Source organism: Plectropomus leopardus, chromosome 2 (genome assembly GCF_026936395.1).
Source record: "Plectropomus leopardus strain MGB_pleo_1.0 chromosome 2, ASM2693639v1, whole genome shotgun sequence".
In the NCBI taxonomy this organism is placed as follows: Eukaryota; Metazoa; Chordata; class Actinopteri; order Perciformes; family Serranidae; genus Plectropomus; species Plectropomus leopardus.
This window is the reverse complement of record NC_142177.1, coordinates 41,208,985-41,225,466: the sequence shown is the minus strand read 5'-3', so window position 1 is coordinate 41,225,466 and position 16,482 is coordinate 41,208,985. Positions and strand designations below refer to the sequence as shown.

Genomic DNA, 16,482 nt, shown 5'->3' with positions numbered 1-16,482 from the left:
ATAGCATGTCCAAACATCCACCAAAAAAAGCAAGGCTATAGTATGGCAAACTTGTCAAAAAATGACATTTTTAAAAAACTGCTGGAAACCATTTTGACCCACATAAAATAGCACGCCTAGACACGCCACAACAAAGGATGTTGCAAAAACAGTCCAAAACACCATTAAATAGCATGTCCAAAACTCGACCAAAGAAGCAAGGCTATAGTATGGCAAAATTGTCAAAAAATGACATTTCAAAAAAACTGCTGGAAACCATTTTAAACCACCGAAAATAGCATGCAGAGACACGCCATAACAAAGGATGTTGCAAAAACAGCCCAAAACACCATTAAATAGCATGTCCAAAAATCCACCAAAAATGCAAGGCTATAGTATGGCAAAAAAGGCAAAAAATGCCATTTTCAAAAAACCGCTGGAAATCATTTTAAACCACATAAAAAAGCACGCCGAGACACGCCACAACAAAGGATGTTGCAAAAACAGCCCGAAACACGATTCAATAGCATGTCCAAAAAGCGACCAAAAAAGCAAGGCTATAGTATGGCAAAACTGTCAAAAAATGACATTTCAAAAAAACTGCTGGAAACCATTTTAAACCACCGAAAATAGCATGCAGAGACACGCCATAACAAAGGATGTTGCAAAAACAGCCCAAAACACCATTAAATAGCATGTCCAAAACTCGACCAAAGAAGCAAGGCTATAGTATGGCAAAATTGTCAAAAAATGACATTTCAAAAAAACTGCTGGAAACCATTTTAAACCACTGAAAATAGCATGCAGAGTCACGCCATAGCAAAGAATGTTGCAAAAACAGCCCAAAACACCTTTAAATAGCATGTCCAAAAAGCGACCAAAAAAGCAAGGCTATAGTATGGCAAAATTGTCAAAAAATGACATTTTTACAAGACTGCTGGAAATCATTTTAAACCAAATAAAATAGCATACCGAGACATACCATAGCAAAGGATATTGCAAAAATTGCCCAAAACACCATTAAATAGCATGTCCAAAAATGCACCAAAAATGCAAGGCTATAGTATGGCAAAAAAGGCAAAAAATGCCATTTTCAAAAAACCGCTGGAAATCATTTTAAACCACATAAAAAAGCACGCCGAGACACGCCATACCAAAGGATGTTGCAAAAACAGCCCGAAACACGATTCAATAGCATGTCCAAAAAGCGACCAAAAAAGCAAGGCTATAGTATGGCAAAACTGTCAAAAAATGACATTTTTAAAAAACTGCTGGAAACCATTTTAAACCACCTAAAATAGCATACCGAGACATACCATAGCAAAGTATATTGCAAAAATTGCCCAAAACACCATTAAATAGCATGTCCAAAAATGCACCAAAAATGCAAGGCTATAGTATGGCAAAATTGTCAAAAAATGACATTTCAAAAAAACTGCTGGAAACCCTTTTAAACCACATAAAATAGCATGCCGAAACACGCCAAAACAAAGGATGTTGCAAAAACAGTCCAAAACACCATTAAATAGCATGTCCAAAAATCGACCAAAAAAGCAAGGCTATAGTATGGCAAAATTGTCAAAAAATGGCATTTTTAAAAAACTGCTGGAAACCATTTTAACCCACATAAAATAGCACGCCGAGACACGCCACAACAAAGGATGTTGCAAAAACAGCCCGAAACACCTTTAAATAGCATGTCCAAAAATCCACCAAAAAAGCAAGGCTATAGTATGGCAAAAAAGGCAAAAAATGGCATTTTTAAAAAACTGCTGGAAACCATTTTAACCCACATAAAATAGCACGCTGAGACACGCCACAACAAAGGATGTTGCAAGAACAGCCAAAAACACCTTTAAATAGCATGTCCAAAAATCCACCAAAAACGCAAGGCTATAGTATGGCAAAATTGTCAAAAAATGACATTTTTAAAAAACTGCTGGAAATCATTTTAAACCATATAAAATAGCTTGCTGAGACATGCCATAGCAAAGGATATTGCAAAAACAGCCCAAAACACCATTAAATAGCATGTCCAAAAATGCACCAAAAATGCAAGGCTATAGTATGGCAAAAAAGGCAAAAAATGCCATTTTCAAAAAAACGCTGGAAATCATTTTAAACCACATAAAAAAGCACGCCGAGACACGCCATACCAAAGGATGTTGCAAAAACAGCCCGAAACACTATTAAATAGCATGTCCAAAAATCCACCAAAAAAGCAAGGCTATAGTATGGCAAAATTGTCAAAAAATGCAATTTTTAAAAAACTGCTGGAAACCATTTCAAACCACATAAAATAGAGTGCAGAGACATACCACAACAAAGGATGTTGCAAGAACAGCCAAAAACACCTTTAAATAGCATGTCCAAAAATCCACCAAAAACGCAAGGCTATAGTATGGCAAAATTGTCAAAAAATGACATTTTTAAAAAACTGCTGGAAACCCTTTTAAACCACATAAAATAGCACGCTGAGACACGCCACAACAAAGGATGTTGCAAGAACAGCCAAAAACACCTTTAAATAGCATGTCCAAAAATCCACCAAAAACGCAAGGCTATAGTATGGCAAAATTGTCAAAAAATGGCATTTTTAAAAAACTGCTGGATACCATTTTAACCCACATAAAATAGCACGCCAAGACACGCCACAACAAAGGATGTTGCAAGAACAGCCAAAAACACCTTTAAATAGCATGTCCAAAAATCCACCAAAAACGCAAGGCTATAGTATGGCAAAATTGTCAAAAAATGACATTTCAAAAAAACTGCTGCAAATCATTTTAAACCACATAAAATAGCACGCTGAGACATACCATAGCAAAGGATATTGCAAAAACAGCCCAAAACACCATAAAATAGCATGTCCAAAAATCCACCAAACTAGTCAGGCTATAGTATGGCAAAATTGTCAAAAAATGCAATTTTCAAAAAACCGCTGGAAATCATTTTAACCCACATAAAATAGCACGCTTAGACATACCACAACAAAGGATGTTGCAAGAACAGCCAAAAACACCTTTAAATAGCATGTCCAAAAATCCACCAAAAACGCAAGGCTATAGTATGGCAAAATTGTCAAAAAATGACATTTTTAAAAAACTGCTGGAAATCATTTTAAACCATATAAAATAGCTTGCTGAGACATGCCATAGCAAAGGATATTGCAAAAACAGCCCAAAACACCATTAAATAGCATGTCCAAAAATCCACCAAAAATGCAAGGCTATAGTATGGCAAAAAAGGCAAAAAATGCCATTTTTAAAAAACTGCTGGAAACCATTTTAACCCACATAAAATAGCACGCTTAGACATACCATAGCAAAGGATGTTGCAAAAATAGCCCAAAACACCATTAAATAGCATGTCCAAAACTCGACCAAAAAAGCAAGGCTATAGTATGGCAAAATTGTCAAAAAATGACATTTTTAAAAAACCGCTGGAAATCATTTTAAACCACATAAAAAAGCACGCCGAGACATGCCATACCAAAGGATGTTGCAAAAACAGCCAAAAACACCTTTAAATAGCATGTCCAAAAATCCACCAAAAACGCAAGGCTATAGTATGGCAAAATTGTCAAAAAATGACATTTCAAAAAAACTGTTGGAAACCCTTTTAAACCACATAAAATAGCATGCCAAAACACGCCACAACAAAGGATGTTGCAAAAATAGCCCGAAACACGATTCAATAGCATGTCCAAAAATCGACCAAAAAAGCAAGGCTATAGTATGGCAAAATTGTCAAAAAATGACATTTTTAAAAAACTGCTGGAAACCCTTTTAAACCACATAAAATAGCATGCCAAAACACGCCACAACAAAGGATGTTGTAAAAATAGCCCGAAACACGATTCAATAGCATGTCCAAAAATCGACCAAAAAAGCAAGGCTATAGTATGACAAAATTGTCAAAAAATGCCATTTTTAAAAAACTGCTGGAAACCATTTTAACCCACATAAAATAGCACGCTGAGACACGCCACAACAAAGGATGTTGCAAGAACAGCCAAAAACACCTTTAAATAGCATGTCCAAAAATCCACCAAAAACGCAAGGCTATAGTATGGCAAAATTGTCAAAAAATGACATTTTTAAAAAACTGCTGGAAATCATTTTAAACCATATAAAATAGCTTGCTGAGACATGCCATAGCAAAGGATATTGCAAAAACAGCCCAAAACACCATTAAATAGCATATCCAAAAATCCACCAAAAACGCAAGGCTATAGTATGGCAAAATTGTCAAAAAATGACATTTCAAAAAAACTGCTGGAAACCATTTTAACCCACATAAAATAGCACGCTTAGACATACCATAGCAAAGGATGTTGCAAAAATAGCCCAAAACACTATTAAATAGCATGTCCAAAAATCCACCAAAAACGCAAGGCTATAGTATGGCAAAATTGTCAAAAAATGACATTTTTAAAAAACTGCTAGAAACCATTTTAAACCACCTAAAATAGCATGCAGAGACACGCCATCGCAAAGGATGTTGAAAAAACAGCCCAAAACACCTTTAAATAGCATGTCCAAAAAACGACCAAAAAAGCAAGGCTATAGTATGGCAAAAATGGCAAAAAATGCCATTTTCAAAAAACCGCTGGAAATCATTTTAAACCACATAAAAAAGCACGCCGAGACACGCCATACCAAAGGATGTTGCAAAAACAGCCCGAAACACTATTAAATAGCATGTCCAAAAATCCACCAAAAAAGCAAGGCTATAGTATGGCAAAATTGTCAAAAAATGACATTTTTAAAAAACTGCTGGAAACCCTTTTAAACCACATAAAATAGCATGCAGAGACACGCCATCGCAAAGGATGTTGAAAAAACAGCCCAAAACACCTTTAAATAGCATGTCCAAAAAACGACCAAAAACGCAAGGCTATAGTATGGCAAAAAAGGCAAAAAATGCCATTTTCAAAAAACCGCTGGAAATCATTTTAAACCACATAAAAAAGCACGCCGAGACATGCCATACCAAAGGATGTTGCAAAAACAGCCAAAAACACCTTTAAATAGCATGTCCAAAAATCCACCAAAAACGCAAGGCTATAGTATGGCAAAATTGTCAAAAAATGACATTTTTAAAAAACTGCTGGAAACCATTTCAAACCACCTAAAATAGCACGCCGAGACACGCCACAACAAAGGATATTGCAAAACAGCCCGAAACACCTTTAAATAGCATGTCCAAAAAACGACCAAAAAAGCAAGGCTATAGTATGGCAAAAAAGGCAAAAAATGCCATTTTCAAAAAACCGCTGGAAATCATTTTAAACCACATAAAAAAGCACGCCGAGACACGCCACAACAAAGGATGTTGCAAGAACAGCCAAAAACACCTTTGAATAGCATGTCCAAAAATCCACCAAAAACGCAAGGCTATAGTATGGCAAAATTGTCAAAAAATGACATTTCAAAAAAACTGCTGGAAATCATTTTAAACCACATAAAATAGCATGCCGAAACACGCCACAACAAAGGATGTTGCAAAAACAGTCCAAAACACCATTAAATAGCATGTCCAAAACTCGACCAAAAAAGCAAGGCTATAGTATGACAAAATTGTCAAAAAATGACATTTTTAAAAAACTGCTGGAAACCATTTTAACCCACATAAAATAGCACGTTGAGACACGCCACAACAAAGGATGTTGCAAGAACAGCCAAAAACACCTTTAAATAGCATGTCCAAAAATCCACCAAAAACGCAAGGCTATAGTATGGCAAAATTGTCAAAAAATGGCATTTTTAAAAAACTGCTGGAAATCATTTTAACCCACATAAAATAGCACGCTGAGACACGCCACAACAAAGGATGTTGCAAAAACAGCCCGAAACACTATTAAATAGCATGTCCAAAAATCGACCAAAAAAGCAAGGCTATAGTATGGCAAAAATGTCAAAAAATGACATTTCAAAAAAACTGCTGGAAATCATTTTAAACCACATAAAATAGCACGCCGAAACACGCCACAACAAAGGATGTTGCAAAAACAGCCAAAAACACCTTTAAATAGCATGTCCAAAAATCCACCAAAAACGCAAGGCTATAGTATGGCAAAATTGTCAAAAAATGCAATTTTTAAAAAACTGCTGGAAACCATTTCAAACCACCTAAAATAGAGTGCAGAGACATACCACAACAAAGGATGTTGCAAGAACAGCCAAAAACACCTTTAAATAGCATGTCCAAAAATCCACCACAAAAGCAAGGCTATAGTATGGCAAAATTGTCAAAAAATGACATTTTTAAAAAACTGCTGGAAACCCTTTTAAACCACATAAAATAGCACGCTGAGACATACCATAGCAAAGGATATTGCAAAAACAGCCCAAAACACCATTAAATAGCATGTCCAAAAATCCACCAAAATAGTAAGGCTATAGTATGGCAAAATTGTCAAAAAATGCAATTTTCAAAAAACCGCTGGAAATCATTTTAAACCACATAAAAAAGCACGCCGAGACACGCCATACCAAAGGATGTTGCAAAAACAGCCAAAAACACCTTTAAATAGCATGTCCAAAAATCCACCAAAAACGCAAGGCTATAGTATGGCAAAATTGTCAAAAAATGCAATTTTTAAAAAACTGCTGGAAACCATTTCAAACCACATAAAATAGAGTGCAGAGACATACCACAACAAAGGATGTTGCAAGAACAGCCAAAAACACCTTTAAATAGCATGTCCAAAAATCCACCAAAAACGCAAGGCTATAGTATGGCAAAATTGTCAAAAAATGACATTTCAATAAAACTGTTGGAAACCCTTTTAAACCACATAAAATAGCATGCCGAAACACGCCACAACAAAGGATGTTGCAAAAATAGCCCGAAACACGATTCAATAGTATGTCCAAAAATCGACCAAAAAAGCAAGGCTATAGTATGGCAAAATTGTCAAAAAATGACATTTTTAAAAAACTGCTGGAAACCATTTCAAACCACCTAAAATAGCACGCCGAGACACGCCACAACAAAGGATATTGCAAAAACAGCCCGAAACACCTTTAAATAGCATGTCCAAAAATCCACCACAAAAGCAAGGCTATAGTATGGCAAAATTGTCAAAAAATGGCATTTTTAAAAAACTGCTGGAAACCATTTTAACCCACATAAAATAGCACGCCAAGACACGCCACAACAAAGGATGTTGCAAAAACAGCCCGAAACACTATTAAATAGCATGTCCAAAAATCCACCAAAAACGCAAGGCTATAGTATGGCAAAAATGTCAAAAAATGACATTTTTAAAAAACCGCTGGAAATCATTTTAAACCACATAAAAAAGCACGCCGAGACATGCCATACCAAAGGATGTTGCAAAAACAGCCAAAAACACCTTTAAATAGCATGTCCAAAAATCCACCAAAAACGCAAGGCTATAGTATGGCAAAATTGTCAAAAAATGACATTTCAAAAAAACTGTTGGAAACCCTTTTAAACCACATAAAATAGCATGCCGAAACACGCCACAACAAAGGATGTTGCAAAAATAGCCCGAAACACGATTCAATAGCATGTCCAAAAATCGACCAAAAAAGCAAGGCTATAGTATGGCAAAATTGTCAAAAAATGGCATTTTTAAAAAACTGCTGGAAACCATTTTAACCCACATAAAATGGCACGCTTAGACATACCATAGCAAAGGATGTTGCAAAAATAGCCCAAAACACCATTAAATAGCATGTCCAAAAATGCACCAAAAAAGCAAGGCTATAGTATGGCAAAAATGTCAAAAAATGACATTTCAAAAAAACTGCTGGAAATCATTTTAAACCACATAAAATAGCATGCCGAAACACGCCACAACAAAGGATGTTGCAAAAATAGTCCAAAACACCATTAAATAGCATGTCCAAAACTCGACCAAAAAAGCAAGGCTATAGTATGGCAAAATTGTCAAAAAATGGCATTTTTAAAAAACTGCTGGATACCATTTTAACCCACATAAAATAGCACGCCAAGACACGCCACAACAAAGGATGTTGCAAGAACAGCCAAAAACACCTTTAAATAGCATGTCCAAAAATCCACCAAAAACGCAAGGCTATAGTATGGCAAAATTGTCAAAAAATGACATTTCAAAAAAACTGCTGGAAATCATTTTAAACCACATAAAATAGCATGCCGAAACGCGCCACAACAAAGGATGTTGCAAAAACAGTCCAAAACACCATTAAATAGCATGTCCAAAACTCGACCAAAAAAGCAAGGCTATAGTATGGCAAAATTGTCAAAAAATGCAATTTTCAAAAAACCGCTGGAAATCATTTTAACCCACATAAAATAGCACGCTTAGACATACCATAGCAAAGGATGTTGCAAAAATAGCCAAAAACACCTTTAAATAGCATGTCCAAAAATCCACCAAAAACGCAAGGCTATAGTATGGCAAAATTGTCAAAAAATGACATTTTTAAAAAACTGCTGGAAATCATTTTAAACCATATAAAATAGCTTGCTGAGACATGCCATAGCAAAGGATATTGCAAAAACAGCCCAAAACACCTTTAAATAGCATGTCCAAAAATCCACCAAAAACGCAAGGCTATAGTATGGCAAAATTGTCAAAAAATGGCATTTTTAAAAAACTGCTGGAAACCATTTCAAACCACATAAAATAGAGTGCAGAGACATACCACAACAAAGGATGTTGCAAGAACAGCCAAAAACACCTTTAAATAGCATGTCCAAAAATCCACCACAAAAGCAAGGCTATAGTATGGCAAAAATGTCAAAAAATGACATTTCAAAAAAACTGCTGGAAACCCTTTTAAACCACATAAAATAGCATGCCGAAACACGCCACAACAAAGGATGTTGCAAAAACAGTTCAAAACACCTTTAAATAGCATGTCCAAAACTCGACCAAAAAAGCAAGGCTATAGTATGGCAAAATTGTCAAAAAATGACATTTCAAAAAAACTGCTGGAAACCCTTTTAAACCACATAAAATAGCATGCCGAAACACGCCACAACAAAGGATGTTGCAAAAATAGCCCGAAACACGATTCAATAGCATGTCCAAAAATCGACCAAAAAAGCAAGGCTATAGTATGGCAAAATTGTCAAAAAATGACATTTTTAAAAAACTGCTGGAAACCATTTCAAACCACCTAAAATAGCACGCCGAGACACGCCACAACAAAGGATATTGCAAAAACAGCCCGAAACACCTTTAAATAGCATGTCCAAAAATCCACCACAAAAGCAAGGCTATAGTATGGCAAAATTGTCAAAAAATGCCATTTTTAAAAAACTGCTGGAAACCATTTTAACCCACATAAAATAGCACGCTGAGACACGCCACAACAAAGGATGTTGCAAAAACAGCCCGAAACACTATTAAATAGCATGTCCAAAAATCCACCAAAAACGCAAGGCTATAGTATGGCAAAAATGTCAAAAATGACATTTTAAAAACCGCTGGAAATCATTTTAAACCACATAAAAAAGCACGCCGAGACATGCCATACCAAAGGATGTTGCAAAAACAGCCAAAAACACCTTTAAATAGCATGTCCAAAAATCCACCAAAAACGCAAGGCTATAGTATGGCAAAATTGTCAAAAAATGACATTTCAAAAAAACTGTTGGAAACCCTTTTAAACCACATAAAATAGCATGCCGAAACACGCCACAACAAAGGATGTTGCAAAAATAGCCCGAAACACGATTCAATAGCATGTCCAAAAATCGACCAAAAAAGCAAGGCTATAGTATGGCAAAATTGTCAAAAAATGGCATTTTTAAAAAACTGCTGGAAACCATTTTAACCCACATAAAATGGCACGCTTAGACATACCATAGCAAAGGATGTTGCAAAAATAGCCCAAAACACCATTAAATAGCATGTCCAAAAATCCACCAAAAACGCAAGGCTATAGTATGGCAAAATTGTCAAAAAATGACATTTTTAAAAAACCGCTGGAAATCATTTTAAACCACATAAAAAAGCACGCCGAGACATGCCATACCAAAGGATGTTGCAAAAACAGCCAAAAACACCTTTAAATAGCATGTCCAAAAATCCACCAAAAACGCAAGGCTATAGTATGGCAAAATTGTCAAAAAATGACATTTCAAAAAAACTGTTGGAAACCCTTTTAAACCACATAAAATAGCATGCCGAAACACGCCACAACAAAGGATGTTGCAAAAATAGCCCGAAACACGATTCAATAGCATGTCCAAAAATCGACCAAAAAAGCAAGGCTATAGTATGGCAAAATTGTCAAAAAATGGCATTTTTAAAAAACTGCTGGAAACCATTTTAACCCACATAAAATGGCACGCTTAGACATACCATAGCAAAGGATGTTGCAAAAATAGCCCAAAACACCATTAAATAGCATGTCCAAAAATGCACCAAAAAAGCAAGGCTATAGTATGGCAAAAATGTCAAAAAATGACATTTCAAAAAAACTGCTGGAAATCATTTTAAACCACATAAAATAGCATGCCGAAACACGCCACAACAAAGGATGTTGCAAAAACAGTCCAAAACACCATTAAATAGCATGTCCAAAACTCGACCAAAAAAGCAAGGCTATAGTATGGCAAAATTGTCAAAAAATGGCATTTTTAAAAAACTGCTGGATACCATTTTAACCCACATAAAATAGCACGCCAAGACACGCCACAACAAAGGATGTTGCAAGAACAATAAAAACACCTTTAAATAGCATGCCCAAAAATCCACCAAAAACGCAAGGCTATAGTATGGCAAAATTGTCAAAAAATGACATTTCAAAAAAACTGCTGCAAATCATTTTAAACCACATAAAATAGCACGCTGAGACACGCCACAACAAAGGATGTTGCAAAAACAGTCCAAAACACCATTAAATAGCATGTCCAAAACTCGACCAAAAAAGCAAGGCTATAGTATGACAAAATTGTCAAAAAATGCCATTTTTAAAAAACTGCTGGAAACCATTTTAACCCACATAAAATAGCACGCTTAGACATACCATAGCAAAGGATGTTGCAAAAATAGCCAAAAACACCTTTAAATAGCATGTCCAAAAATCCACCAAAAACGCAAGGCTATAGTATGGCAAAATTGTCAAAAAATGACATTTTTAAAAAACTGCTGGAAATCATTTTAAACCATATAAAATAGCTTGCTGAGACATGCCATAGCAAAGGATATTGCAAAAACAGCCCAAAACACCATTAAATAGCCTGTCCAAAAATCCACCAAAAAAGCAAGGCTATAGTATGGCAAAATTGTCAAAAAATGACATTTTTAAAAAACCGCTGGAAATCATTTTAACCCACATAAAATAGCACGCTGAGACACGCCACAACAAAGGATGTTGCAAAAACAGCCCGAAACACGATTCAATAGCATGTCCAAAAATCGACCAAAAAAGCAAGGCTATAGTATGGCAAAATTGTCAAAAAATGACATTTTTAAAAAACTGCTAGAAACCATTTTAAACCACCTAAAATAGCATGCAGAGACACGCCATCGCAAAGGATGTTGAAAAAACAGCCCAAAACACCTTTAAATAGCATGTCCAAAACTCGACCAAAAACGCAAGGCTATAGTATGGCAAAAAAGGCAAAAAATGCCATTTTCAAAAAACCGCTGGAAATCATGTTAAACCACATAAAAAAGCACGCTGAGACACGCCATACCAAAGGATGTTGCAAAAACAGCCCGAAACACTATTAAATGGCATGTCCAAAAATCCACCAAAAAAGCAAGGCTATAGTATGGCAAAATTGTCAAAAAATGGCATTTTTAAAAAACTGCTGGATACCATTTTAACCCACATAAAATAGCACGCCAAGACACGCCACAACAAAGGATGTTGCAAGAACAGCCAAAAACACCTTTGAATAGCATGTCCAAAAATCCACCAAAAACGCAAGGCTATAGTATGGCAAAATTGTCAAAAAATGGCATTTCAAAAAAACTGCTGGAAATCATTTTAAACCACATAAAATAGCACGCTGAGACATACCATAGCAAAGGATATTGCAAAAACAGCCCGAAACACTATTAAATAGCATGTCCAAAAATCCACCAAAAAAGCAAGGCTATAGTATGGCAAAAATGTCAAAAAATGACATTTTTAAAAAACTGCTAGAAACCATTTTAAACCACCTAAAATAGCATGCAGAGACACGCCATCGCAAAGGATGTTGAAAAAACAGCCCAAAACACCTTTAAATAGCATGTCCAAAACTCGACCAAAAACGCAAGGCTATAGTATGGCAAAAAAGGCAAAAAATGCCATTTTCAAAAAACCGCTGGAAATCATGTTAAACCACATAAAAAAGCACGCTGAGACACGCCATACCAAAGGATGTTGCAAAAACAGCCCGAAACACTATTAAATGGCATGTCCAAAAATCCACCAAAAAAGCAAGGCTATAGTATGGCAAAACTGTCAAAAAATGGCATTTTTAAAAAACTGCTGGATACCATTTTAACCCACATAAAATAGCACGCCAAGACACGCCACAACAAAGGATGTTGCAAGAACAGCCAAAAACACCTTTGAATAGCATGTCCAAAAATCCACCAAAAACGCAAGGCTATAGTATGGCAAAATTGTCAAAAAATGGCATTTCAAAAAAACTGCTGGAAATCATTTTAAACCACATAAAATAGCACGCTGAGACATACCATAGCAAAGGATATTGCAAAAACAGCCCGAAACACTATTAAATAGCATGTCCAAAAATCCACCAAAAAAGCAAGGCTATAGTATGGCAAAAATGTCAAAAAATGACATTTTTAAAAAACTGCTGGAAACCATTTTAACCCACATAAAATAGCACGCTGAGACACGCCACAACAAAGGATGTTGCAAGAACAGCCAAAAACACCTTTAAATAGCATGTCCAAAAATGACCAAAAAAGCAAGACTATAGTATGGCAAAATTGTCAAAAAATGGCATTTTTAAAAAACTGCTGGAAACCATTTTAACCCACATAAAATAGCACGCTGAGACACGCCACAACAAAGGATGTTTGAAAAAACTGCTGGAAACCATTTTAAACCACAAAAATTGCATGCCGAGGTGTCCATAAGAGTGATCGTGCTTGTGTGTGTTTGTGTGTGTGTCTGTGTGTGTGAATGGTGCGCATATTGCAGGTTGATGCCGCTTACCTGTGCGGTGCTGCCTAGGAGGAGGATCTGATGTGTGTGCAGCTTCTAGTCCTCAATCAGCCAACTGCAGCGGATCAGCCCCACACAACCCCATAAGAATCCTGACTCTGCCTTCAGTCTTCAGACTCCAGAGCGACAGCTTCGTTGCACGCCTTTATGCTTTTGTTAATTCTGAGGGACTCGTTTGTTGGATATTGTGATCTACTCATTGTTAGATACTGCGATCTTGGGCCTGCGACTGTGGCTAGAGCACCTTTTTATGAATTGTTAGTTATTACGTTTGGTTGTGTGCTGTTAGTTTGTATTTCTGGTTTTGTTAGTAAGTGTAGTAGCGAGGGTTGTTCTCATTTATTCATGTGATTTATGAAATAAAGAAACAACCCCCAAGTTAGAATCGCCTTTTCTGATGTTTATTTCTTGATTTATTTACACTCATTGGCCCTTTGTTCAACACACATTTACTTTGACAATAAATAACTTTAATTTTACTAATTACAATTGTTTTCATTGTTACTTCCCTTGTCCTCTCTCGTGCCGCTCGTATCAGCCACATAACATGGCGTACCAAGATACGCCATTGCAATGAATGTTGCAAGAACAGCCAAAAACACCATTAAATAAAATCCAAAAATCCACAAAACATGCAAGGCGACAGTTTGGCAAAAATGTCAGAAAATTCAATTTTCAAACTACATCTGAAACCATTTTAAACCACATAAAATAGCATGCCGAGACATACCATAGCAAAGGATATTGCAAGAACAGCCAAAAACACCTTTAAATAGCATGTCCAAAACTCCACCAAAAAAGCAAGGCTATAGTATGGCAAAATTGTCAAAAAATGACATTTTTAAAAAATTGCTGGAAATCATTTTAAACCACCTAAAATAGTATGCAGAGACACGCCATAGCAAAGGATGTTGCAAGAATAGCCCGAAACACCATTAAATAGCATGCCCAAAAATCCACCAAAAAAGCAAGGCTATAGTATGGAAAAAATGTCAAAAAATGCAACTTTAAAAAAATAGCTGGAACCTTTTTTAAACCACATAAAATAGCACGCCAAGACACACCATAGCAGAGGATGCTGCAAAAACAGCCCAAAACACCTTTAAATAGCATGTCCAAAACTCGACCAAAAAAGCAAGGCTATAGTATGGCGAGAAATTCAAAAAATGCCATTTTCCAAAAATGGTTGAAACTTATTTTAAACCAACTAAAATACCCTGCCAAAACAAGCCATCGCAAAGGACGTTCTAAAAACAGCCCGAAACACCATTAAATAGCATGTCCAAAAATCCACCAAAAAAGCAAGGCTATAGTATGGCAAAATTGTCAAAAAATGCCATTTTCAAAAAACTGCTGGAAACCATTTTAAACCACATGAAATAGCACGCCGAAACAACCCATAGCAAAGGATATTGAAAGAACAGCCCAAAACACCATTAAATAGCATGTCCAAAAATCGACCAAAAAAGCAAGGCTATAGTATGGCAAAATTGTCAAAATATGCCATTTTCAAAAAATGGCTGAAACTCATTTTAAACCACATAAAATAGCATGCCGAGACATACCATAGCAAAGGATATTGAAAGAACAGCCCAAAACACCATTAAATAGCATGTCCAAAAATCCACCAAAAAAAGCAAGGCTATAGTATGGCAAAAAAGGCAAAAAATGCCATTTTAAAAAAACTGCTGGAAACCATTTTAAACCACATAAAATAGCATGCCGAATCACACCATAGCAAAGGATGTTGAAAGAACAGCCAAAAACACGATTAAATAGCATGTCCAAAAATCCACCAAAAAAGCAAGGCTATAGTATGGCAAAATTGTCAAAAAATGACATTTTTAAAAAATTGCTGGAAATCATTTTAAACCACCTAAAATAGTATGCAGAGACACGCCATAGCAAAGGATATTGCAAAAACAGCCCAAAACACCATTAAATACTATGTCAGAATCAGAATCAGAATCAGAATCAGAAAAAGATTTATTGCCAGGTATGGTTAACACAATACGAGGAATTTGTTCTGGTGGGTTGGTGCAACATAAATATAGAAAAAGAAAACAGATAAAATAGAAGATACAAATATAAAATATAAAATATAAAAAGTACGAGTCTTACAGTGCAAAACAAAACAAGTAACACAAGTAACAGTGTAACAGTGCAAGAAACAGAACCATGGAATTAAAGTTATATACAAGAATGTTTGGAGTGCAAGATATATATTGATATTTACATTGAAATTCACATTTATACAGGTTTGAGTGCAGCTTTATGGTGTGGATGTGCCGCATGACCAGCAGCAGTGCCGGTGATGTGCATTAATGAACACGTTAATGTAACGTACAGTCTATGAGGAGAGTGCGTCAGTGGGGGACCTGGGCCTTGTTTATGAGGCCGGTGGCAGACGGGAAGAAACTGTTCTTGTGGCGTGAGGTTCTGGTCTTGATGGACCGAAGCCTCCTGCCAGAGGGGAGTGATTGAAAGAGTTTGTGTCCAGGGTGGGAGGGATCGGCCACAATCTTACCTGCACGCCTCAGAGTCCTGGAGGCGTACAGGTCCTGGAGGGAAGGCAGACTGCAGCCGATGACCTTCTCAGCAGAGCGGATGATACGCTGCAGCCTGCGCTTGTCCTTGGCAGTAGCTGCAGCGTACCAGATGGTGATGGAGGAGGTGAGGATGGACTCGATGATGGAGGTGTAGAAGTGCACCATCATCTTCACTGGCAGGTTGAACTTCCTCAGCTGCCGCAGGAAGTACATCCTCTGTTGGGCTTTTTTGGTCAGAGAGCTGATGTCCAGCTCCCACTTGAGGTCCTGGGTGATGATGGTGCCCAGGAAGCAGAAGGACTCCACCGTGACCACTGGAGAGACTCTCAGGGTGATGGGGGTGAGTGGGGCTGTGCTCCCTCTGAAGTCTACTATCATCACCACTGTCTTTAGAGCGTTGAGCTCTAGATTGTTCAAGCTGCACCAGGACATCAGACGGTCTGTCTCCCTCCTGTAGGCGGACTCATCTCCATCAGAGATGAGCCCAATGAGGGTCGTGTCGTCCGCGAACTTCAGGAAAATACACCAAAAAAGCAAGGCTATAGTATGGCAAAAATGTCAAAAAATGACATTTTTAAAAAACTGCTGGAAACCATTTTAAACCACATAAAAGAGCACGCCGAAACACGCCACAACAAAGGATGTTGCAAGAACAGTCCAAAACACCTTTAAATAGCATGTCCAAAAATCCACCAAAGAAGCAAGGCTATAGTATGGCAAAAAAAGGCAAAAAATGCCATTTTGAAAAAACTGCTGGAAATCATTTTAAACCACATAAAATGGCACGCCGA

General features: G+C 36.8%; 1 protein-coding gene across 1 annotated transcript; it reads right to left on the bottom strand.

The window, feature by feature from the left end:
- Positions 1–15,104: 15,104 nt before the first annotated feature.
- LOC148190302 (uncharacterized) lies at positions 15,105–16,236 on the bottom strand. The gene has a single exon (XM_088072084.1). It carries the CDS (start codon positions 16,121–16,123, stop codon positions 15,509–15,511), a length of 615 nt encoding a protein of 204 aa, XP_087928210.1. The 5' UTR covers positions 16,124–16,236; the 3' UTR covers positions 15,105–15,508.
- Positions 16,237–16,482: the final 246 nt, after the last annotated feature.